The 26214-nt window shown below is 37.2% G+C and overlaps 2 protein-coding genes across 2 annotated transcripts; one reads left to right on the top strand and one right to left on the bottom strand.

Moving 5' to 3' along the window:
* The first annotated feature begins 2369 nt into the window (after positions 1-2369).
* Positions 2370-4001, top strand: LOC124382110 (free fatty acid receptor 2-like). The gene is made up of 2 exons (XM_046844220.1): positions 2370-2544; positions 2856-4001. The coding sequence occupies exon 2, from the start codon at positions 2902-2904 to the stop codon at positions 3925-3927; it is 1026 nt and encodes a 341-aa protein (XP_046700176.1). The 5' UTR covers positions 2370-2544; positions 2856-2901; the 3' UTR covers positions 3928-4001.
* A 6102-nt stretch (positions 4002-10103) lies between these two features.
* usf2 (upstream transcription factor 2, c-fos interacting) lies at positions 10104-24250 on the bottom strand. The gene is made up of 10 exons (XM_046844185.1): positions 23376-24250; positions 20120-20163; positions 19702-19817; positions 18572-18685; positions 18256-18418; positions 17526-17613; positions 14832-14890; positions 11514-11608; positions 11308-11436; positions 10104-11204 (listed from the first exon to the last, which is right to left on the bottom strand). The coding sequence occupies exons 1-10, from the start codon at positions 23411-23413 to the stop codon at positions 11115-11117; spliced, it is 936 nt and encodes a 311-aa protein (XP_046700141.1). The 5' UTR covers positions 23414-24250; the 3' UTR covers positions 10104-11114.
* Between the last annotated feature and the right edge of the window lie 1964 nt (positions 24251-26214).

Genomic DNA, 26214 nt, shown 5'->3' on the forward strand with positions numbered 1-26214 from the left:
GGTTGGCATTTCATATAAGTGCACTGAATCTTATGATCAGGTGTCCACAAACGTTTGTCCATATAGTGTACATACAGTAAATGCAGATATGCAAACAGCAATAATGTACAAATGCCAGTCTAATACAAATGGCTGTATATAAAACAGAAATCAATCATTGAAGTGAAGTGCATGTGTTTAGCTATAGTGTGAAAGCTGGCAGTTAGTGCTTATTGTCTGGGTTCAGCATTAGTTCACCTGTTCTTGGGCAAGCAGTGCATTCTTCTGTAGTGTTTTCCTTATAATAGATGTTCAAACAGTTCATTATGAAGATGTAGGGAGTCCTTGATAAACTCACCTTCTGCAAAGAATGCTTATGAACGTACCTACAATATACTTACCATGATCAAAAAAAAACAAGGAACTATCAAAATAAAATACATTTCTGAATAAAGTATCAAACAAGAATGTAAAAACAAAATCCCAATACCCCACAGAGCACTATTTTTACAATATAAAAGAATAAGAGTGGGGCAAAGGTTCAGGTTCTGACAAGACAACAACCCTAAGCCTAAAGGCAAGGCAATAATGGATAATTTCCCAGAACACGATTGTGCTAGAAAGACCCATTTAAAGCCCAGACCTCAATTTGAGCCTGTGGCAAATGTTTTTCAAGAACAACAGTCTTAATTTAATCTAATTGAGCTTGAGCAAGGCACTGTATCTAGTTTTACAGATGGATTTCTAATCAAATCAGTGGAGTGTTGAGAATATTCCAATCTAACAGGCTGAATTAATTTGACTGGTTTACTCCTCGAAATCTTATCCACCTTATACACGTCTACACCTAACAAAGGTGAGCAAATACTAATAGAAATTGGATCGCAGTTTAAAAAGTAAAGAACAAAACCTGTCATTGGTATGCCACTACGTTCTAGAATGCAACACAACATCGTACATGTCTAACCTGCATAATGATAATCCTGTATACTATCCTGATTCCCTGATGCTTATTCCCCTGAAGTATTTTTTTTTTCTAGAATGTTATACTTTCAGAATAAAAGGAGGCAATAATATATTAATAATATATATAAAGTAATATTCCAAATCACTTATTTAATTATTCGACCAGAAGTAATTTATTTTGTGTGACTCCTTCTTCTTATCTTTCCGTGTAGATTGTCATGCTGCAACTATCATATCTTTATTAATAGATGCTTACGTTTGTACCAAGCACATGAATGAATGACCTTCAACAACGTTTTTGCACTGATATATAATGCAAATGGTCTCATAGTTGTCACAGAGGTCTATATATGCATTCTTTCTATCATAAAAATTTGAATATCTTCTATACACATCCTGATGTCTGTGTGACTCATATTTCCGGCTCCATATTTGAGAGACTGAACAATAACGAGTGGGATGAGACTCGGGAGTCACGGGCTAGCTCAGAGACAAACCGGTAGTATAACAGTCAGGATTTAGGTCTCGTAGAAGAATTCTGAGGATGGAGCTGCCAGGCAAGAGACCAAGGAGGAGGTTAATAGATGTGGTGAGGGAAGACATGGAGGTGGTTAGTCTGAAAGAGGCAGATGTAGAGGACAGGGAATGAAGATGGATGATCTGAAGAAGAAGAAGAAGAAGAAGAAGAAGAAGAAGAAGAAGAAATATACTAAGATGATCCAAACCCGAAATGTATGTAATTAATTAAAGTTTGCTACAAGGACTTTGGTCTAAAGTTGGCATTAACAGTTTCGCACTCAAGTGTAGAACAGTTTGATAACCCTAAAAGTGGTGGATCTGTAATGAATGGACATTCAGTGCCACTCAGATGAGGATGGGTTCCCTTACTGAGACTTGTTTCTCTGAAGATTTCAGAGAAGACTTGCTTGGTAAGGTTAAACGTAGGGATTCATTTACGAATTTCCAGTTTATATTTGTAATATATTCAAAGCTGCATTGGGACAATGTTTATTGTTAAAAGTGCTGTACAAATCAAATTGAAGTAACTGTAATAACTCCAGGTATCCTTTCAGCTGCATCTTGTGTAACATTAAAAGACATTGGTGTGATTAATGACTCCAGGCTCCTATTTGAGTTCACATTACAAGGAAAGCCTTTTTCATTTCCGAACATCGTGAAGCTAGGAAATACTGGATAATGTCATTACATGATGCAGAAATAAGGTTTAGCCTTGCTGACAGAATATTTCAGTAGGCACATAAACAAGCTGACACCAGCACAGATTCTCCACTACCGGTGGTACATTTTTATTTTAGTGGTATAAAAGGTGTAATACATTACACTAACAGTGGTTATGACATCTTCCTGTATTTCTTACACTGACCATTCTCTGAGGGGTTGCTGAGCAACATTGTTTGGTGAGCTTAAGTCATGAAGCTTGTAACAGGGGCTTATTAAATTTCCATGGGTTGAGACACCGCATCCACCCCATGATTTGATAAGGTAATCAGAATAGCTGAGACTAGTCAGAGCGCACTTTGCTTGCACACCGAGCACCAGGAGGACAACTGCGAAACGATAAAGAGCTTATTTTCCATGGTGAGTCTTTCTAACTGATGTGCTTTTTTTTCCTTGTTAAAAAAATTTACCTCAGATAATGATGTAGCCTTTAAGCAAAAAAAAAAAACAACAACCCTGTATTTATAATTTTTCATTTTCATTTTATATTTAATATTATTTAATATGCCAAAAATATATCTGCTGACTATCTAAATGTATTACTTTTTACTATGTAAAATAGCCAAATGTACAATGTGATTTTAACCCATTCATGCATACAAACATCAACAATTTGTTTTTGTAATTGTATTCTTCTGACTCCAAGCTAATTAGTCATGTTTACATTATAGTTTTGCAGCCGTTCACAGATGCTTTGTGAAAACTGGACTCGACAAGATGTTGGTTAGTCAGCTGCTTTTGCCTGTGTACGTCTTTACCTTCCTGATCGGGCTTCCCGCCAACATCCTGGCGTTCTGTACCTTCTGCCGCAAGGTCCACCGCAAACCTGCGCCCATCGACATCCTCCTTCTGAACCTCACAATCTCTGACCTCATCTTCCTTGCCTTCTTGCCCTTCAAAATGAAAGAGGCTATTGACGACATGATTTGGAAGCTGCCGGACTACCTGTGCACCCTCAGCAGCTTTATGTTCTTTTCTACTATTTACACCAGCACGTTGTTTTTGACAGGAGTTAGCATCGAACGCTACTTAGGTGTTGCTTTTCCGATCCAATACTCTGTTTACCGTCGGCCACGCTACGCCGTGATCGCCAGCCTGTTCTTCTGGCTTGTTGGCTCTCTGAACCTCAGCATTGTCTACATTGTGCCAATTTTGCATCCAAAGAACATCAGTAATGGCCACAATCTTAGCTCAAGTCTCACACAATTCTCCGAAATTAAATGCTACAACAACTTCAACGATGAGCAACTCAGTATTCTGCTTCCAGTGCGTCTGGAGCTTTTTGTGGTGCTCTTCTGCGTTCCGTTTCTTATCTGTGGCTTCTGTTACATCAATTTTATTCGAATTCTCTCCCGGTTGCCTCACATCAGTCGGCGCCGTAGGCTGAGGGCTATCGGACTGGCACTTGGAACTCTGTTTGTGTTTGCTGTCTGTTTTGGGCCTTACAACGCCTCACATGTGGTAGGGTTCGTCCTGGCAGAGAATGAGGAATGGCGAGAACTGGCTCTGATCTCCAGTACTTTAAACGCATGTCTAGACCCTATTATCTTCTACTTCTCGTCCGCAGCGGTACGAAGCGCAATCAGTGGCTTCGTGAAAGGAATGAAGGAGAAAGGGCATGTACTGAAGTGCAAGAAGATTCAGTGTTGCCCCATGCTTGCCTCTGAGACCTACAGAGACACACCTCCACCTGATAACAAAAGACTTTCTATAGGACAAGTGGAAATAGCAAGTTCTCTATAGCTATAGAAAGAAAATAGCTCCCCACTATTGTAATATTCTACAAATTATGTTAATGAGGATTAATGTAAGGAAAATTAGAAAAAATATGCAGCAGCCAGACACCACCTTATGTACACATATACTGTATTGGCTGTTTCAGGGGCTTCCTGACCCACCATTGCCTTTTGAAAAGGCAGTGGAACTGAAAACGGGAAATGCTAAGTAGGTTTAACATTTACTTTTTTTTTTTTTTTTTTTTGCAGTTATGATGGGTTTTCCTTCTCAATGGCCTTTCGCAGAATGTAACCTGATATCTGCATTTCTGAGGGTAAATTGATTTTTTTGCATGCTGTATCCATATGTGATAACTGAAAGTAGTGATACTAAAATGGACCCCCAAAAATGTAACATTATACCTGAAAAAAGTGTTTCCCATGGTCTGTTGACCTTTAAACCCTCCATATGTTTTTCGTTTCAAATAAATGTGATATCCTGTGGTCCATCAAGATTCAAATATCTTCAGAAGTATAATGTTGTCTAGCATGAAAACATGGTCGTTTGAAAAGAGAAAAAAAAAATTCATACTTTTTTGTTAATGGGGTTGCACTTTTTTTTGTTAAGCAGTTGCTTGCGGTGGCATCTGAAATACAATAAATAGTGAAAAGTTACAGTATAGTGGCAAAAGTTTGCAGACACCTGGTCATATATATGGTATGTGTTTTTTGAGCATCACATTCCATATTTAGTCCTAATTTGTTCTTATAATTCTCTTTACTCATCTGGGAAGATGTTCCACTAGTGTTCTTGTGGAGATTTGTGCTGGGATGCCAGAGGGAATTCCCATCCTGGAAAAGGTTTGGTTCTCCTAGTTCAAGTGAAGGGAAAATTTAATGCTACTGCATTTAAAGACGTCCTATGCAATTGTGTGCCTTTAGCTTTGCGGTAACAGTTTGGGAAAGAACCACATGTAGCTGGGAAAGTCAGGTGTCCCAATTCTTTCGTCCATATAGTTTATGTGCTTGACATTGAATTACCCCTTACTTTGTTGTTTAAAGTCGCTCCACTTCTCTACGAGCCACAAGAACATCGTTAAACTCGATGCTGGATGTGGTAGTTAAGCACATACACAGCCGTGTTTCAGCTCATCCCAAAGATGTTTAGTTGGGTTAAGGTCTGGGCAAGGAAAGAAAACGCTAGAAGACATTCTATACAATTTAGCTATATGAAAATCCATACGTTTTGGATGGACCGCATATAGGTGTGGACAGCTGTCCACATACCTTTGTCCATATAGTGTATAATTGAGCACCGTAGTGAATTTTTAAATTTGAATTTTGAGAAACAAGCCCTACACCTAACCAAATTTCATAAAATGATGCAAATTGTGTTAATAGGACTGTTGAACGTGAAGCTATTCCATCTCCCTGGTGAAAAATAACTAGACATGTAAATCTATTCAAATCCAATCCATTGGGCCGGAGATGTAGAAATCAATGCTGCCATATAAAATAATCTGTCTAGCCATGATTTAATCTAATTGACTCTATTTATTCATTCATTCCTCTCCAGTAACTGCTTAATCCTGGTCAAGGTCATGGAGCCCTGGGAGCACTAGGTACATTATGGGGATCCACCCTCAATGGGATGCTCAGGACACTATGCATACACACCTTTCTACACACATTCAAACCTAGAGCAATTCAGCATAACCTATCCACCTCCAGCTATGTTTTTAAACCTCAGAATCAAGAATAAACCCAGGGAGACAGACCATGCACAGAAACTCCAGTAGACAGACAGTAACCTGAGTACAACATCAAACCACAGCTTAAACTGAATTCAATTATAGTCCGTGGTTATTTGTCTTTTTATGAGCAATCCAATTAAAAACCTATTAACTGTACATTTAAAACATGATCTGCCAACTCTTATACAAACACATATTCACTTTATTACTAATGCCATGTATGACAACATAGCATTCAGTTTCTGTGAACATTCTTAAAAAAAAAAAGGAAGGACAGATTCACTTTTTTAGTTCAATTAAATTCTATTTCTATTGCGCTTTTTACAATGGACATTGTCTCAAAGCAGCTTCACAGAAAGTATAAATTATAGAACAAAGATTTAAATAAGTGAATTGTGTGTTTTTATGCCCACTGAGCAAGCCTGGGTTGACTGTGGCAAGGAGAAACTCCCTTAGGTGGTATGATGAAGTAACCTCGGGAGGAACCCATCCTCATTTGGGAAACACCAAGTCTGTGATTGTAAATCATAAAATCCACAATACAAACACCGGAGAGTGAGAAATACACTATGTTGCCAAAAGTATTACGTCACCTGATCTTTCCTTCTATATGTGGTTATTTTCCAAACTGTTACCACAAAGATAGAGGCACTCCGTTGTACAGGACGTCTTTAGATGCGCTATAATTAAAATTTTGCATTCACCTGAACTTGGAAACCCCAAACCTGTTCCAGCATGGCAATGCCCCTGTGCACAAAGTGAGCTCCTTTGTGAGCTGAAGATATGGTTAACATGCTTTGGAGAGGAAGATCTTGAGTGGCCTGCTATAGAGCTCTGATCTTTGGGATGAACTGAAACTCTGACTGACACATCTGTTGTGATGTGCTGAAGAAACAAGTCCAATTCATTAAGGTTCCACCTCACAACTTACAGGATTCACAGGATCTAATGTCTACGTCTTGGGTGCAATACAACATTGATTGGTGGAAGTCATTTGTTGAAAGACATTACATTACAAATAACTATTTTCTTCAGTCTAGACTCTAAAGACCTTAATTCCAAAATGCTGTACCTGAGAAACGCATTATGAACAAGTATGCTAAGTAAACAAGCTTTGTGCGAGTGAACAGTAAAGTATAATAATTATTAGCCAGCTGGCCTACTTGTTAGAAAAATAATGCTAATTTCTGTTAGCAACAACTCTTCTGTAGAAAAGCTTCCCTTACACATTATCCAGTTTATTATCCATAGGCTTTAACTGAACATATTTATCACAACAAGCTATTGCTACTGCTGTCCATGCTGATGGATGGACATCAACAAAGTATAAAAAGATCTAGCTAGCAAGTTCAGGTCACTCGAATAGATAATGGATTACGTGTACATGCAGGTTGAATTTTCAACAGGTAGAGCTAAGATCATTATCAAGTTTGCTGATTGTTTTAAAAGGCATAAGTGAAAATACCGCATCATCCTTCTCAAACACTGCTACTGCTTTAGTTTTTTTTATTTAATAACATATAGTTAATAAAATATTGCTGCCACAGTAAAGCAAACTCTCTGGTACTGCAGTGTTTTTCTTCTGCCTTGGTATGAATTCGATTTTCAAATCAACAGCACGTTTGGTGACACAATGCCATAGCAGAGGTAAACCGTGCCACAAGCAACCGCCATCTTATATTTAGTTCTTTTGTGGGAAGTGGGAGCTCAATGGTAAAGACTCTGGGTTACTAATTAGAATATCAGGGTTTCAAGCCCCAGTATCGCCAGCTGCCTCTGTTGGGCCCTTGAGCAAGGCCCTTAACCCTCTCTGCTATAACGGTGCTGCATCATGGCTGACAATGCACTCTTACCCCAGCATCCTAACAAGCTGGGATATATTTAGAAAGCATTTTACTGTGCTCTAATATATGAATGTGATAACTAAAAGCTTCTTCCTTTCCTTGAAATAGTCTGTAATCTGTAGTCTTTATATCATCTGTATTATATCTGAAAGGAGCTGTGGGTTTGTGAAAGATTTCTGTGGTAAACGAACAGCTTTTGTGTAATTACTTTTACACAGAGGACTTGAAGGTGAATCTACTTTGGAATAGATCAGACTCCCATGGGGTTTTCTATCATTTTTAGCATTTTGCTGTAGATCTGTTTCCAAAACAATTTGAAAGTGTGGCCAGGGTTTTAAGACCAGGAAATTAAGAGTTACTGCTGTCATTCACACCTGGAATTGCTGGGTTTTTTTTTAGCTTTTGCTGTTGTTTGCTAGACATTATGGTGCCATTTAGTGACTAATATTACATAAACTGATCAAGCATAACATTATGACCAGCTACCTAATAATGTGTTGGTTCCTCTTTCCCTGCTGAAACAGTCCTGATGCACAGAGCACACGGACCAGCCTTTGCTCAACACGTGCATCAATGAGCCTCGGCCCCCCATAACCCTGTCGCTGGTTCACCAAAGTTCCTTCCTTCCAAAAGTTGGACTTTTATAGATACTGACCACTGCAGACCTGCAACAGCCCATAAGAGCTGCAGTTTTGTAGATGCTCTGACCCAGTCGTCTAGACGTCACAATTTGGCCCTCGTCAAGCTTGCTCAAATCTTATGGTTGCCCATTTTTCCTGCTTCTAACACATTGACAAAATGTCCACTTGCTGCCTAATATATCCTACCCACTAACAGGTACCATGATGAAGAGATAATCAGTGTTATTTACTCACCAGTCAAAATGTTATAACGTCATCATGTTATGCCTGGTATGCTTAGTGTAACAGGAGCCATTCATAGTAGGTGGGGGCTGAGTGATGCAACAAAGATTAAAACTCAACACTCACCCTTTTTCAAAGATCCATTTAGTAAGTAATGACAATCACAATGATGCATCAAGAGTGAATACAGCTTATCTGGCACATCCGTTTTGAAGGCCACTCTTAATCACAAACAATATGGGCAGGGTGAAAGCTTATATTTTCCTCTTCAAATACATCACTGCAGTTGGGGAATACTATTGACATGGCGGTGGTGTTTAGTTCTCAGTACTGTTTGGGAAGCTTGCCAGCAGAATGTTTGCCCAGACCATTACACTTTCTCCAGGAGCTTGTCTTCTTCCTATATCTGGGTGCAGGTAAATTGTGCACATTTTCAGATGCAATAGAAAACAGAACTCAAGAGACCAGATAATGCTCCAGTTCTCTACTGCTCATATGCTAATTGTAAGGTGGTATGGGAACACTGACTACTCTGCAGTGACAAACACAACACAGCGCACTGTGGAAAGCTTCTCTCAGCTTGAACAACCTTTGTTGGCAACAAACCTTTCAGTTTTTGGTTTATTCCTTTCAGGACCACTCAACCCTTCTGACCTGGAGTACCCCATATGCCATGCGGTTTCTTAGTTGCTCTGATCCAGGAATTTTCCTACAATCATACTGCCCTTGTTTAAGTTACTCAGATCTTGTGGACTATGAAAAAAAACATCTGTTCACTTACCTTGACATGCACCACTGCTATGAGATATTCAACTCATCTGGGTAGATCACTCCAGATCTCATGCCATATTACACAAACACTCTGTTGTCTTCTACATTTCAGCTTATGTTTTGTTTTAACTTGAAGAAAGGCAGCTAGGAGGTGGCTTTTTTGATACTGCTACCTGGCCTTGGCTCTGTATTTTCACATATTAAGTGGCTGTAAAAGGCTAGGCGTGCCAAAACTAGTGCGTTTATATAGAAGGTGCGTATTGTTATTCACAATGAACTTCAAGCTGTAACCATAACCGTTTAGCAACCATAATCTGCACGACCATGTCAAATTGCATTGGCCTCGGAGCACATTACATTCACTATTTTACACACTTCCGCATTTACCTCAGCCTTACATTATTAGCATCTACATACACTAACCTAATATATATATATATATATATATATATATATATATATATATATATATATATATATATATATATATATATATTCTTCAGGTCTACTTTAATATGTTGTAGAATATACTTCCACATACAGAAAAGTGATAAGTGAATTCCAAATTAATAAATGAGACAAAATGGGTCTTTTAACTCGACTAAAATAATTGTCTGGCTGAATGCGTTTGGGTTATCATCATTTCCAGATGGTGGATTTGGGCAAATCCAATGACAAGTCTCTTTATTTGCTGCCTTTAAACAAAGATAATTCTTTGAAAAATTTGTGGTGAAAGAAAAAAAAAAAGAAACGACAATCTCCTTGCAAAAATAAAATAAAAATAGTGCATCAGCAGAACAACTTTTAGATTTTACACCTGAAAGGGGTAACAGTTAAGTCCTAGCAGTAGATGTGAATTAATGGGGCATGTAAGTGGGAAAAATAAGAATAAATGAAAATCGTGTAAACGGGCTGTTTCAAAATGTCCAAGAGGGAAAAAAAAAAAAAAAAAAAACTAGCTGCATTGCAATGTAAACTACAGTTTCTGCTAAATTTATTCATTTCTATGTTACCACGGCAAAGCAATTTAGCAATTTTTAAGGCAGGTACAGGTGGATATTGGGAAGCGTTTCTACGTGCAACCATCAGTTGGGTTGTGTTCAGTACACTGATCCTGGTGGATTCTTTTGGGTACAGTATGTTTTAGAAGTCTGTTCCAGCCACTCTGGCTATGATGGTTTAATATATTTTCTGAATATATGGTAGCAATAGTTATGCCAAGTAGATTCAAAGCATGGGACAACCAGTTGATGTTGATGATCCTTCCTGTCCCACTGTATTTCCTTTGTCAACCCTGAGCTGTTTATACATAATTTGTTCAATTAAAGTCTGATGCTAATCTACAATCATAATTGCCAAGTACATTTAAACTTCGACCACAAATTTGATATTTGTGCTGAATATAGATACTGATTAAATGCCTGCACTGTACACAGAAACAAAGTTTAGAGAAATTTGCTCTAATTAGCTGCAAAAGCATTCAAGCTTTGAAACAGAGGTTTCACATCCCAGTTTTGTACTTCTCTCTGAGCTAATAAATAATGCAGACCAAACAATATAACGTACTGGAGACAGCAGTAATAACTACAAAAGAAATCCCAGCGGGAGGGGGGGGGGCAGAGCAGAGGGAAACCACCACAGCTTTAAACAAAATATGATCATGAGGCATTGTTGAAAATTTAAATTTATCATAACTAAAAAAATAAAATAAAATAAAAAAGCCCCAAAAAAAACAAGCTAGTCCAACCCAAGCCCATTTATGTCACATGTCGGGGAGTGGGTCTGTTTGTTGCCGAGTCCGTGTAGGTCAAGCTCTCGCAGGTGGAACAGTAGATGTGCTTCGAACCTATTGGTCAATAGTTTCTCTGATAATTTCGGTTAATATCAGATAGGCATTAATATTCTATCAGGTTAACAAACATCTCAAGTCTGTGAGGTGGTTTATGTGGAGGCATGGGTATTTCGTTGAGCGCGGCGGTCCTGTCACTGCGAAATGCTTTCTCCACTGATTTCAAGGCCATGCTGTTGGAGTTGGGCTCTGAGTAGCGCGTTGTCGTTCTTTAGGTCTTCGATCTGTAGTGGAGTGAAAACCATTTTTAGTAGTACAACATTTTGCTGTGGTTTTGGGCTCATTCTGGACTTTTGCTTTTTCTTCTTTTTTATTTGGGGGATTTACCTGTTGTCTTAAGAGCTCGTTATCCACCTGTATTCTCTCCACGTCTTTGTAACTCTCTTGCAGCCTCTGGTTGCTCTGCCTGAGCTCTCGAATGTAATCACATGCTTTAGACAGGATCCCTCCTTTGCTCTAAGACAGAGACGGAGAATATTTACAGCACAGACCTATGCAGACTATAAAGGCGGACAGGTTCTCGGCGTACATACCGCTCCGGTTTTGGTGTTGTCCATGTTGCAGTCTGGGATGATTTTGGACAGTGTCACTATCCAGTTGTTGATTTTGTCTCTTCTTCTTCTTTCCACTGCAAGTAAGCAACTAGTGGTTAAAAAGGATTCGCGTCAAAAGTATTGCAGGCTCAAATTACGCAACAAAAGTAATGGAACAATAAATAAAGTGTTTGGGAATGATTTTATGGTAGTCACAAGAGGCGGCGTTCTAGCAAGAGGTGTGTGTATTATTGCATCTAAAGATGTGCTCACTGTGGATTTGCTGCTTCTTTGAAAGCTATTCTACCCATTTATTTCCAAAAACATGAAATGTATATTTAAAAAAACGGAAGGCCAATAAATAAAACTCACTGCTAACAGGTCGCCTGATTCCGATATGCCTGTGTATTATTCCATCGTGTGTGGATAAACAGAGCCACATCTTGTACATCTAATACAGCTCTTTATCAAATGTAGTATTTATTCTATTTTCTCAAGGGACAATACTATTGAAATTAAACTTGGATATATTTTAGTAAAGTCAATGAGCAGCTTGTACAGCAGTACAAGATTTACTGCGTTCTGAAAATAACTCTACATACAGCCATTATTATCAAAATAACGGGCAACAAAAGTGAGTACACTTTTGAACATTATCCAGCACTGCCTAAATCCTCCTGGGCATGGAATTCACCAGAGCTGCACATGTTGTTGCTGGGATTCTCTTCAACTCATCCCATAATGACATCACGGAGCTGCTGGAAGTTAAAAAACATGGCACTTCTCCACCTTCCGCTTGAGATATACTAAAATGGTTTCTGAAATGTGAGGGGTACAGATACTGTGTGTGTGTGTGTGTGTGTGTATATATATATATATATTACACTTGGCAGCTCTTTGGTCCTGCTCATGGTGGTGGAGAGGTTTGAATGGAAGAGTTTGATTCTGTGATGGGTGTCTTTTATAGACATAATGAGTTGATATTAGCAGCACTTTCCTAAAGGAACAAAATTAATTTGGGAGCGTGGGAGTCAGAATTTTTGCTAATTTGGTACGGGATTAAATACTTATTTCACTCAATCAAATATTTGATATATAATATTAATTTATTATTTTTTCTGTATTTTTTTTTCCATATTCTTTCACTACATGTTAAAATTAACCTACAATGTACATTTCAGACTGTTCATTTCTTTGTAAGGGGGTAAACTGATAAAATCTAAAGAGGATCAAATTATTATTTTCCTGCACTGTATGTATTGTGTAACAGTACACAAAATTCACAGTTCAGTATGTACCTCATTTTTTTAAGTCATGGGTCAGTTCAATTTTGGTACGGTTCGGGGGAGAGGAAGAAATGCAAAACATAAAAATGCTTGTCGTTTTTTTTATTAACGCAGTTTCCTATTATTAACATTTATGACCATAAACATTTGAACAGTTCACATTTTTCCAAACAATTTAAAATAACATGCCTGCTTGGTTAAATAATATAAAACAATATTTCTTTAATATTTAATAAAAACAAAATAGTATAAATCAAATTATACTATATATACTATATTATACTAAAACGTAATTAAATAATTTACATTGGTTAGATCTAATTTGGAAAATACAGATGTGTATGTAAAGTGTGTGTGTGTTTACACTTACTATACAATTTTCTAAAAATATGTTTTACTTATTTCAGCATAGTTTAACAAATGTCTTCATTCCTTTCATCCTTTATTTATTCATTCACCTTATGAATATGTGGAATTGTTAGGATGAAGCTGTACATAAAACATGCAGCAGACATTTGAGGTGGAGACTAAATGAATGTGTGCATGGTACCGAAAGCCCTGCAGCGAAAAATTATTTCAGTAAGAATACATGTACCGTTAAAAACCTAATATATGCGTGTATATATTAAATATAAAATTACCCGAAACACATCCCAATACAAATTAGATTTGGGTTACAAATATATGTAAAAAAAAAAAAAGGTAAATTTTTTTGTAGTATTATTTTTTGTAATATATTAACCTGACGAGAGCTGAATGTGTCGCCCATTTTCCGTTTGTTGTTGTGTATAGTGTATAGTGTTTCCATTCTGACTGCACTAAACCACAGAAACACTGAAACTCCAAAAGCAACTGCTACTTATTGATTGACTTTAATCCGTAATAAATAATGCATACAAGATGTAATAATTGTCCTGAAGACTGCATATCCTTTTATACCTGGCCTGACTGACTGACTGTCCAGCTCATCTGGTAACCAGTTTAAATTTAATAGCATTATTTTTTTCAAATAAAATGGGCAAACATTGTTTATAGGTTACAAAAAAATATTTACATGAACATTTCTAAGAACTTATAACATTAGCAAAAGTTTAACTTTTCTTTTTTTTTTTTTTCATTAAACAATTAAACGATTTCTTTATCATCTCTCTTGAAATTATCTCTCATTTAAATGTTATTGCACACATACGACCCTACACAGGACGGAGGTATTAACGGCTGTTCTGTAACGTGAAATAATAAATAAATACAATACAATAAAAGAATGTTAAAAGGATGTCCTTAGGATACAAGATATAAAATGTAAAAACAGAATAAAGGAATTAAACAGAATAAAATTGTGAATAGAAATATTTTAACCTGTTTTCAATTTACTACAAAAAGCAAAAGCCCTGGTTACATCTGCGTTTACCACCTAATCTACTTACGGAAAAATGACAAGTTTACGATGGGAAACGCATAATCAATTTGACCATCATCATCATTATCCATGTCACCTTCTAGTCTTATCGCCTTAAGTAAATATAACCTGCGACATTTAAACAGTAGCCTCCTCACAGTCTCTTCGCGGTAATGAGTGCCGTTTCCTCTTATATCTATATATATAGTGCTGATATAATCAATGATTCATTTGTTGAACAACACATTATAACATCTCGTTTGTTAAACTCATTCTTTATCAACGTGATATTTGCGACTGCATCGCTTCAACAAGATTGGAAACAAATCTAAATTGATAGATCACTTTAAAGAATTAGATTTATACTTTCCTAAAGCAAATAATTTACATTTAGCATACACAATTATCCAGAGAGAGACTTACACTCATCTCATTAACAAAACAGAGCAGTAAAAGGTTAGGGGCCTTGCACAAGGGCCCAGCACTGGCAGCTTGCTGGTCCTGGTATTTAAACACACAATCTTCTGATGAGAAGTCCAACATCTTACCTAATGTGCTACCACTTTCTCTATAAATATATGCTATAGGAACAAAAAATGTGAGCATGGAAGTCTTCTTATTCTTCCCACATACCTTCATTGTGTTGCGCTCTCCTCCTCTCGTCTCGTGGTGCTCGCGGGCCATCCATCTTCCTGTTGTTGCGAGAGAAGAAAAGTAAAAGCAGGTGAAGTAGCGGGATGTGACACAAATTTCAAATGCAAAAAGTATGTTTGCGGAGGCGCCAATACAACAAAATCTAAAAAGTTAAGACTAAAACAAACAAACAAACAAAAACCCCATAATATTTGACTACAGAAGCATGTGTATACGTGATGGGGTTTAATCTATTTGGGTTGATTTTCTATTGCAGCATGGATCTGACAGTCGTTATAGCTACAACATCAATTAAATTAATAATTTAATTATGACTGATTAGTGCGCTCTCTTTAGTATCTTGTTCCTATAGCAAGAGCTCGTTAACAGGGAGCTGTACGGAGGACACGCCACATCATCTGAGCCTAATAAGAAACACATTAATGCACTTGTTCATGAGAAGTTTATGGCGGTTATTTCCTGTTATCCGTGAAATTATAGTAGCCATACAATCTTTTCCTCACCAGCATCATTTTGTCATGTTACAGAGAAACCAGACAGTGTGTATATAAATTATATAGACACAGTGGTGTGAGAAAGTGTTTGCCCCCTTCCTGATTTCTTATTTTTTTCCATGTTTGTCACACTTTAATGTTTCAGATCATCAAACTAATTTAAATATTAGTAAAAGATAACACAAGTGAACACGACATGCAGTTTTTAAATTAAACACTTTCACACAGGAAAACGCTTTCACACAGGGCCATGTAGTTTTGGATTTTGTTTTCCCTCAATAATAAACAACCTTCATTTAAAACTGCATGTTGTGTTCACTTGTGTTACCTTTTAATAATATTTAAATTAGTTTGATGATCTGAAACATTAAAGTGTGACAAACATGCAAAAAAAAAAAGAAATCTGGAGGGGGCAAACACTTTTTCACATCACTATATATCACCTGGTCATATGCACGGTATGTGATTTTTGAGCATCGCATTCCACATTTAGTCCCAATTTGCTCTTATAATTCCCTCCACTCTTCTGGAAAGATGGTCCACTAGATTTTGGAGTGTGCTTATGGATATTTGTGTTCATCAGCCACAAGGGTATTACAAAAGTCAGGTACTGATGTAGGTGAGGAGGCCTGGGGTGCAGCATTCCAATTCCCAAAAGTGTTCAGTAGGGATGAGATCAGAGCTCTATAGCAGGTTACTCAAGATCTTCCTCTCCAAGCATGTAAACCAGATCAAGTTCACTTTGTGCACAGGGGTATTGCCATGCTGGAACAGGTTTGGGGTTTTCAAGCTCAAGTGAATGCAAAATTTTATTATAGCGCATCTAAAGTACAATTGAGTGCCTCCAGGTTTGTGGTAACAGTTTGGAAAAGAACCACATATTGAAGGAAGGTCAGGTGACCCAGTACCTTTGGAAATATAGTGTATATACAGCGGTTGTAAAATGTGACGTGTTTGTGAATAATTATTAAACGTCACACTATTATGACTATTATATATACTACTATTATATATACTATTATCACACTAAGATTTTTCATTAGTGCAGTTTAGTTTTTTTTATTTTGCAATACCTGCCATGACCAATGCTAACCTTCAGCCACAATCATCTCTAACCCTAATGCGGATGGAACTTGAGCATACCGAATACTGGTTCTAGCAACTGTCATATTGGAGTAAATGCCAGAGGCCTGTTAGCTGGGGAATATTTTAATGATCCAAGTGACAGCAAGAAAACACTACAGCAAAAGTCTATTTGTCCAGGTATATGTGGTTCTTGGAGGCTGACAATTGTATAGGATGTTTTTGGATGTGGTAGCACGGAAAATCCTCTTCATCTGAACTAGGAGACCAAAACCTGTTCCAGCATGACAATGCTCTTGTACACAAAGCAAGCTAATGACGGTTAAATGGGTCACCTGCTATATAGAGCTCCGATCTCAACCCTATTGGATGCCTCTGGGAAGAATTGGAACGCTGACTTTACTAACGCCCTTGTAGCTGATTAAGCACAAATCTCCACAAGGACACTCTAAAATCTAGTGAAATGTCTTCCCAAAAGAGTGAAGGTTATTCTAACAGCAAGGTGTGGAATGAGATGGTCAAAAACACAATCTTATGGTCAGGTCAACCGATTCATCAGTTTCGATTGCTGGAAAGATCGACAAAAACCCATAATTTTTTCCTGGTTGCTTTATACAGTACAAGAGCGGCCTCTAGAGACAAATCACTGACACCACATGCTGTTTATTTAAAAATGTCTTTATCCACTCATTTTGGATGTAACTGTTTTGAATTATTTGGAGATTTACTTTTTGCTTCAGTTTGAATGCATCTTATTTTACTAAATATTTACTCATATAATTAATATAATTCATATGTATTTCATATTCACTGGTTTACATGTTAATTTATTTTTGGATAAATGTTCAATACTATTTGACATGGAGTGCTATGTTTGTTTGTTTGTTTTTTAATTCAATATCCATTTTTAAAAATATGTTATTGGCAAGTACGTTCCAACCAAGCTATTGCTATCGGAAAAATCCACTACTGGCTCCCTCTAGTCGGGTCTTCACAAACTTTTGTACATACAGTGGAAAGATTACAAAAACCAGAGCAGACTGAACTGTCCAGCCTGCGAGACCGAAGGCGGTGTTAAGCTGTAGCTCATACATACGCGGAGTAATTGTGTGTACGAGGCGCAATGGTCCGTGGCGTGCCTGTTTGTAACACATCTGGAGGACTCATCATCACGTAAAACTGACCTGGGTACAGGGGGGTACAAGGGGGGGGAAGAAAAACATTTGAATCTGGTTCAAACCTTTTTTTGTTACAGTAGAGGACTTACATTTACAATACTGGCTTGAGAGAGTCATTTATAGATATATAATGTGCTCATTCTACATCACATACTTCGAAAACAAAAACAGAATTGCCAGAATTTTCAACAAATGACTGCATTTAACTATTAAATGCGACAAACAATGTTTTTAAGGAAAAGTTAGAACACAGTTCACAGTGGAGTCAAAGTGCCTTGGCTTGTTTTTTTTTTTGTTTTTTGTTTTTTTAAGCAATATGTTGAGATTCTCAGAACATCATAAGATTAGTGATCATTATCCCATGTATTAATACATACAGACACTGAATCATCAGTTAGGATGCATAATAACACATTTATAATCTACATTCACACCAAATATATTCTATGATTATTATCAAGTCAAAAAAGGGCAGGAAAAAGGCTTTTCAATGCTGCTTTTTCAAGTAAATCTTCACATTCAATAAAACAATGGGACCTTCAGAGTCAGTGATTACAGTTCTGCATCATTCTATCACTAAAGAATGTACTGAAATCTTCCCTGGCGTACCTGAGAACCTCAGCAATGGATTTTGATTTGTAAACGCACCTGCTGCTGGTGCGAGAGCGGCATCGGCGGCTGCTTGCACTGAAACTGCGGTCGCTGTAGCATCGCTGACTGTAGCAGCCGGGAAGTAAGCGAAACGTGTCTCGCCCCCGACCGTCTCGCCTGCTGGACTGCCCCCGTTACTGAAAGGGTTCTGGATAACAGCCTTTTTAAAAACAGAAGGCAGAGCCGGGAAAAAGAGAACGTTACTGGGAGCATGGAGGTGCACATGCATCCAGACAAACAGAATTTACATTTCAAAAATGCCAGTAGTATTTGTTATGATAAAATTATTATGATAATTACACTCTGCTGCTACCTGTGCAACTGCCTGCTGGGCTCCAGCAAAGGCGGTGGACACGACGCTGACCGCAGCTCCTCCATCTCCAGATTCCAACTGGTCGTCCGTTACCTGGACGACGCGATATGTCACCTGCAGAGGAAGTACAAATAAACCAAAAGATACACATAGTAGGGCTGTAACGATTAATCGGTGTAATTAGATTACAAAAATCCATCAATTTATTTTGCCTCGATGCTTCGTTTAGTCCATTTAACTAAACAAGGAGCACTGCGTTTCCCACGGACGATTATTACTCACGCACCACCCGCTAAACTCTGGAGCGCTCTGGACAGGGAACACAGAAGACGCTGCAGAATGAAAAATGGAGGAACGGAGAGAAAACAGCGAGGGGTGAGGAGAAGATTCATATGGAAGCCGGTTTCCGCCACATTGAATTAAAAAAAAGTTAGCCCAGTTCCTAGTTTTCTCTCTCTCTCTCTCTCTCTCTCTCTCACAATTCTGACTTTTTTTTTTTGTTCTCGCAATTCCGAGTTTATTTCTCGCATTTCCGAGTTATTCGTTTTTAGCCAATCGGGCAGCGTCACCCCTCTGTAGTGCCAGAAAGCTTTACACATTAAAAATGAAATGGGCTACATTAAAAGAATCACATGGTATCAAACAGAGCCTCCGATCAATCTGTTTTTCTATTTCAATGGTTTAGTCATAGGATGGACTTTTATTTAAAAAATATATTTACTTTTAATATCCTTGGATAAAATAAATGTAAAAAAACAAACAAAAAAACAAACAAACAAAAAAGTCTGAATCTCAGTGTTCAGTATAAAAATGAAAACAGAAAAGGAAATGAACAACATGTAAAAGATGAGAAGATAAGAGCTCGTTTAAGGACGTTACATGTGAACTGGTAATCTGTGAAGAGTTCAGCCTACATGGACAATTAAAGCCAATTTGAAGCAAAGCAGATCAAAAAAATCTTTGATGTACCAGGGGGAATAGAGAGAATGGTCCTGTAAATGCTCCCAAAAGATTAAAGAACCCTGAAGGTCTCCCCGGGGACTTCAAATGGTTCTACAGACCAGGGTTTGTCCTGACTCCTTCCTGACCCCTGTACTACTCCCACCAAAGGAGTCAAGAGTCATGCTGACCTGCCCACTGCTGTTTTCTGTGCGGAACTGGTACTGGACATTGTCGGCAAATACTGCGGCTTGCTGGGTACTCGCTATGGTAACCGCCGCCGGTTCCTCCGTCCCCACTCCCTCCCCTGAAACACATACGTACAGGTGAGGTCAGCTTTACAAGACTACATGCAACTTCTGACACCCTCAATCAATATGCAAACAAAAAACAAGTCAATCAAATGAAGCTAAAGCAAACAGACAATAAAATATAAAACATTACTACGTTGTTCTTTTCAGTGCATTTACACTAAATAAGTATAGAATTTAGACTTGATTCTATGATGATGCCTGATCGGTGTCCAAACATGTGCAATGTGTACATGTGCTAACCGTTTTACAAAAGTTGAAGAGCAACGTGTCGGTTTTGGAGCCAAATAAGGCTTACCTTCCTGCAACTGAACAACCTCCTCAGTTTCCTGTTTCTCGTGACTGAAACCAAGAGATATAAAAATATCAGACAAAGAATGCAAAGAACATACAACTACACAACATGTATTTGAAGTATAAATACCAGGTAAAAAAATAATGCCACTCAAAATCCCGCACGGATATAAAATGTGGAACTATTTTCCTGCACATTTGAGCACAAAAGGCTTCAAAAAAGGATAATGTTTAGGACGTAAGATCTGGCTTAATAAATATATGCATAGCGGAAATCATATTATTTTGCTAGAATACAAAATGTTCAAATGGCTCTGGATGCTGTAATTTCACTTTTATGGCAAATAAAATAACCAAGCAAGCAACAACGTAAAGCTCCCTAAACTTTTAGATACACTTCACTACAACCTTTTCGACTTACGCAGCATTACGACTATTCCACATAGCCTTTAAAAATGCCTTTGACAAAAGAATGCAGTATTGAAATCATCCTCACAGTAAAAAGATACGATGAACTTTAACAGGAAACACAGCAAGCATGCCACGCGTGACGCTGTTGTCCCCAAACAGGGATGAGCAACACCAAGTGCTTTCACAAAGCGTATCATTGCAACCATTTCTTATATTTCTGTAAGACTTTGTATAGTCTATCATTATTACTATTAAAAAATCTTCAGTGGCCTGGCCTGCTTTTGTTACTAGCGGACATTAGGAATCGAACAAACTTAAACAAAATTCAATCAGTTCAGCAGACCCTTTTCAGACAGTCACATATAATGCTTTTACATTCCTTTCCCTTTGTAAATTTTTTTTTTTAAATAAATTATCAAATGAGGAGCATTTCCCGCCATGAATCTGAAAATTCTGTGATACAATGCCACGATCATGACCGAACGACAGAATGACTCATTTGTTGAAAACAAATCCCGTTGATATTTTAGTGCGACTCCAATTTGAAAAGTAGCGATACTTTAGGATCGATACGTCCGTCCTTATAGCCAAACTTACTACCAGGACTGGAAAAAATGGTGCCCAAACAAGAACCGAAAGTCCACAAACATACACAGATGAATGCAATGCTGTTTAACATTCCTTTGTATAACGACTTCTGAAGAACCGCTATATATTTAGCAGTTTGGGGGCCAGCATTAAACCATATATAACATATGCAAATACACAAACATATAAATATATGTATAAATAGTAAACAAAAAATGTTAAACAACCTGGAATAAGTTTTATATTTTCGCTTTTTGCTTTAATGACAGCTTTGCACACTTTTGGCTCCTGGAAAGTTTTCCCAATAATCTTGAGGAGTTCGCAGAGGTGTTAAGTGTTTGTTAGCTGCTTTTCCTTCACTCCCAGGTTCATCTCATCCCAGACCATTTGGAATGGATTTAGATCGGATGATCTAACCAGTCCAGACTACTTTATAAGGCTGAATGAGAGAATGCAGAAAGTGTGCATGGCTGCCATCAAGGCAAAAATGGGCTAGAAAATATAAAACATGTTCTGTGTTATTTCACACGGTTTTGTTCCCTACATAATTCCAAACGAATTAAAGTATTACTGTACAGTGTTGAAAATAATACAAATACAAAACTACGAAAACAGTGAAGGAGAAAGTGTGTTCAAACTGTTGACTGGTACGTTGTGTAATATATTATATATAAAAAAGGGCTGTCAGTCAATTAAAACATTAAATCACGATTAATCGCACGATCGTCACAAGTTAACTCAACTCACTAAATGTACGTTAAATGAACACTTTTTAAGTTTTTAATACTCTAATCAACATGGGCAAATATGGATGCTTTATGCAAATGTATGTTTTTTTATTATAAGTGAAACATAGAACATGAAGACAAAATACTCTTGTAAACGTTATGATGTTTTCAATTACGCAAATCACACCAAAAGGAACTTTTTTCTATGTTTCCCCACGGACGGATTTAACTGCCGGACGTGGGCACCGTGGAGGATTTCGGTGCTTGGTTTGAAACCTGCTGAATCGGTAAAACGAATTAGTGATAAAAAAAAATGATTTTTTGTTGGATTTTTTTTTTTTTTTTTAATACCTGAATAAAAGGTATGGACGTCGTAAAGAAATGCGTGTTGTTTTGTTTTAAATTTTGTCTCTTTTATATTTCTTTATTTCAATTTTTGATTTAAAAACAACAATGCCTGCTGCGTTAATAAAATTGGTGGCGTTAAAATTAATTTGCGGGTTGAATTTTGACAGCCATATATATATATATATATATATATATATATATATATATATATATATATATATATATATATATACACACACACACACAATGTAGCTTTTATTAAAAATATCATCTCTCTCTCATTCATATATATATATATATATATATATATATATATATATATATATATATATATATATATATATATAAATATTATGATTTATGATTAAAATGATTTAATATATACTTAATACGTTAAATGTATTTTTTTTTTTTTTTTACTTATAAAAACAATTTTACTCAGCAAAACTCCAAAAACCTTTTCCCCCAGACTCTTTTCTTTAAATTACTTTTACACTTTTAATATTTAGTATTAATTGCATGCCTTATTGTCTATGTTTATAGATACTACTGGAAGCTGTAAATTTCCCATTAGGATGAATAAAGTGTTTGTCCGCCCACTGCCCTGGACACAAACTACGGTCCTAAAACTGCATAAAAATTATATTAGTGCGGAAAAGTGTTTTTTAACCCGTGTATTCATTAGTTAGTTATACATAATTTTTAGAGAAGTAATACCTACATTTCTGTTAAATACTAGTGTTATATTTGACAATAAAATGGCACGAACTCGGTACAAATATATAATATATATGCAAATGCTACTCTAAAGCTTATCGAGGACAACATAAAGATGCTAAAATAGGTTGAAAATCATGCTAGCTGTGTGTTAATGCTTAGCAGAAGAGAAGGCAGGCAAAAGGGGCAAAATTAGCGCGCTAGCTAAAAAATGATTTTAAATCCGATCATTGTAATAAAACAATATTGAGGACTTTTTTTAGAAATGAAAATGTTTTTTTTGTCGATCAAAACTGAGCCATGCAGGAATGTATATTTTGAATAAGGGAAGGAAAAAGAGAGGAGGGAGTGCTTTTCCTTTGAAATAGATTACAGCAAAAAAAAACAAGTTTGAATGTTAAATGCGTTAGAAAATGGTCGCCTCAGGCCCGGGAGCTGTTGTAGAAGCCCGGGAGGTTGCGCGCTCACCTCGTCTGAGCGTCCAGGCTCTGTTCGAGCATATCCATGAAGGTGAGCGATTCTCTCTCTTTTTTTTTTTTTTTTTAAAACGCGATATTCGGCAACGCTTGAAACGCGGAGACGGCGCCGCTGATCACGGGGACAAACACGAGGGTCATGTGAGAGACACAAGTCCGGGACACGTGAGGCGCAGCCTGGGCGAGGAGATAAAATGGAGGACGCGTTGAAGAGTGGAGGGGAAAAAAAGACACGAAGCTGACGCCCGTTCGCTCTCGTGAACGCGCTCCTGCCTGGGTTTTTTTTTCTTTCAGTCGTTTCCTTGTTTTCTTCGTCCGCGGCCGGATTACACCTCTGCGATGTGTGTGTGTTAGGACCGCCGAAGTGGTCAAAAAGTGGCTTTTTTATGTCTGTTTACGAATCTGGGGTCGGTATCTAAAAAACGTCGTTATCTTGTTTATCAATCTCGGTTTTTGTCCCTTTCCCTCGCCTTATTCAGTTCAGACGCCCGTGTACCCTTGACGTATCCATCCGCAAACCGTGAAACCAGTATAACGATTCGATGCGGTTAATAAGACACGGAAAGGAGTACTTTCAGTGTCGTGTTGTGGTTTTATTTCAGGTTTTGAAAAGCTTATACTGTGAAAAATAAAAATAATAACGATAAAATAAAGTGTGTTCAAAGATAATATGCGAGTGATTGTTTTTCTTGTTGTTTTCCCCCCCATGACTGCTTCGTTTTTTTGTTGTTGTTCTGCATGTTGATAAGCGCTTTGCGATTGTTTGGGTTTCTTGACTCCTTCAAATACAGAGGAATTACTAATGTCTTGCGGAGAGAAAAACAGAAGCTATTCGATGCCGTACATCTGCCCGCGTCAATACTTTTTGGAGTGATGAGCCATTTTTTTTTTTTTCTTCTCAGGTGACCACAATGATCCAATCCGGGTTTTCAAGAGAACCACATGACAGGGTGGATGTGTGGCCACGCCCCCTCCATCTCCCTCTGTCATAAACAAGCATATGTGTATATATATCTTGGTTTTTTTTTCTATTTTAGTACAAATAGTTTTTTATATAATATATATATAATATATAATATATATAATATTTTAGTACTGTGAAAAGGTTTCAGGCAGTTGTTTTCAAATGATGTAAAGAAGGAATGCTTTCATAAACAGGAAATGAATCCAAATCAATATTTGCCTGCAAAGCAAGTGTTCTTCTAGGTGCAGTTTATGAAGGAACTTGACAGATCTGTTGTTCTGAACATCTTGCTGAAACACATTAAGCTTCTGTGAATGCAGACTGCCTCAAATCCTTCTTTCTCCTCATGTAATCTTAGACAGATTTGATGAGGTTGAGGTCAGAGCTCTGTGATGGCAAAAAAAATAGAACTTCCAGGACTCCTTAGCACAGTGGGTAATGCGCTGGGTTACTGAACTGAAGGTCGAGGATTCAAGACCTGGTTTCACCAAGCTGCCACTCTTAGGGCCCTTCAGCAGGGCCCTTAACACTCTGGCCCCAGCTTTTTAACATTAATAGGATAAGTGAAGAATGAATTTTATAGTACATGTGACATTTGTAAAGCACAGCCATCTATCTATCTATCTATCTATCTATCTATCTATCTATCTATCTATCTATCTATCTAATTTTAAGGATGGCTTTCCACTAGATTTTGGCGTGTGGTTGTGGGGATCAACTACTATAACAATCATGTTCTAATGAAATCAGAAACATCTGTTGATGGAGGCCACCAGTGGATTACGCTTCAAATCTTTAGCTTCAGCTTCAGATTCAAATCATCCTAAAAGTGTTCAGTCGGTCGAGGTCTGGTTTGGGCCCCTTAGTTTTGCTAAAGGGAAATTGTAATGCTGCAGTATGCAAAGATGTTTAATACAAATGCATGCCTCACGGCTTATTGTCACAGGTTTAGGTAAGGCCCCCATGTTTTCTTGTGATGATCTGGTGTCCATGTACTTTTAGAAGCATGCAGATGAGATGTGAAACATTATCTAAGCAGGCAAAATTGATCCAGCTGGCCCATCTGGTGGTTTGACTCATCAGAGATGAAGAGTTAAAAAAAATGTGTAGAGGTTATAATGTTTTGTGCAGTAGCATTCAAAATAAAAAAAATAAAAAATTGTTTATTTAACCTTCGTCTTATGTTAGCTTTCTGATACTATCTCTTATGTTAACGGGTCGGTTTTGACCCGTGTCGTAAAACAGTCATAAAATACCCTCTATTTTATTTATAATTATTTATCATCCAATCTGTTTCCTACCTCTTGGTTACCTTGTTAGGTTTCCTTACCCATGAAAATATTGCTTTTCATATTTTTAGTGTGGCCCCCTGGGCCTTTCATTTGATAGCATACCTCTCGTTTTCAATTTTAAAAAAGTGTAAAATGAACCTCAAGAGAATAATATAAATAAATTAAAGATTGTTATGTTGCCTGACTATTACTGAGGGGTATTAGAAAACATCTCTAAATTAAAAAAAATAAAAAATAAAAATTATTTTAATATTATTAACTATAGTAACATCTATGGTGTTCGGGTCAATTTTGACCCATATATTTTTACTCCAAAAAAAGGCAAATTTTTTTTTTTTTTTTTTTTAATAGAGCTTTAATAGAAATACTAAATTAAAATTAGAACTAGTAATAATAAAAATATATAGATTTGCAGTCAAACAAACAACAACTAATCAAGCAAATCAAGTACTAGCCTCCAAAAAAGTCTTTGTTTGCAAAAACATACATGTGTATGTGTGTGTTTAGATGCATGTGTGGCAAAAACTTGCAGAGAGATTTTTTTCAGTAGAAGCACAATATGTTTGTCTTTCTGT

Source organism: Silurus meridionalis, chromosome 29 (assembly GCF_014805685.1).
Source record: "Silurus meridionalis isolate SWU-2019-XX chromosome 29, ASM1480568v1, whole genome shotgun sequence".
NCBI classification, from domain to species: Eukaryota; Metazoa; Chordata; class Actinopteri; order Siluriformes; family Siluridae; genus Silurus; species Silurus meridionalis.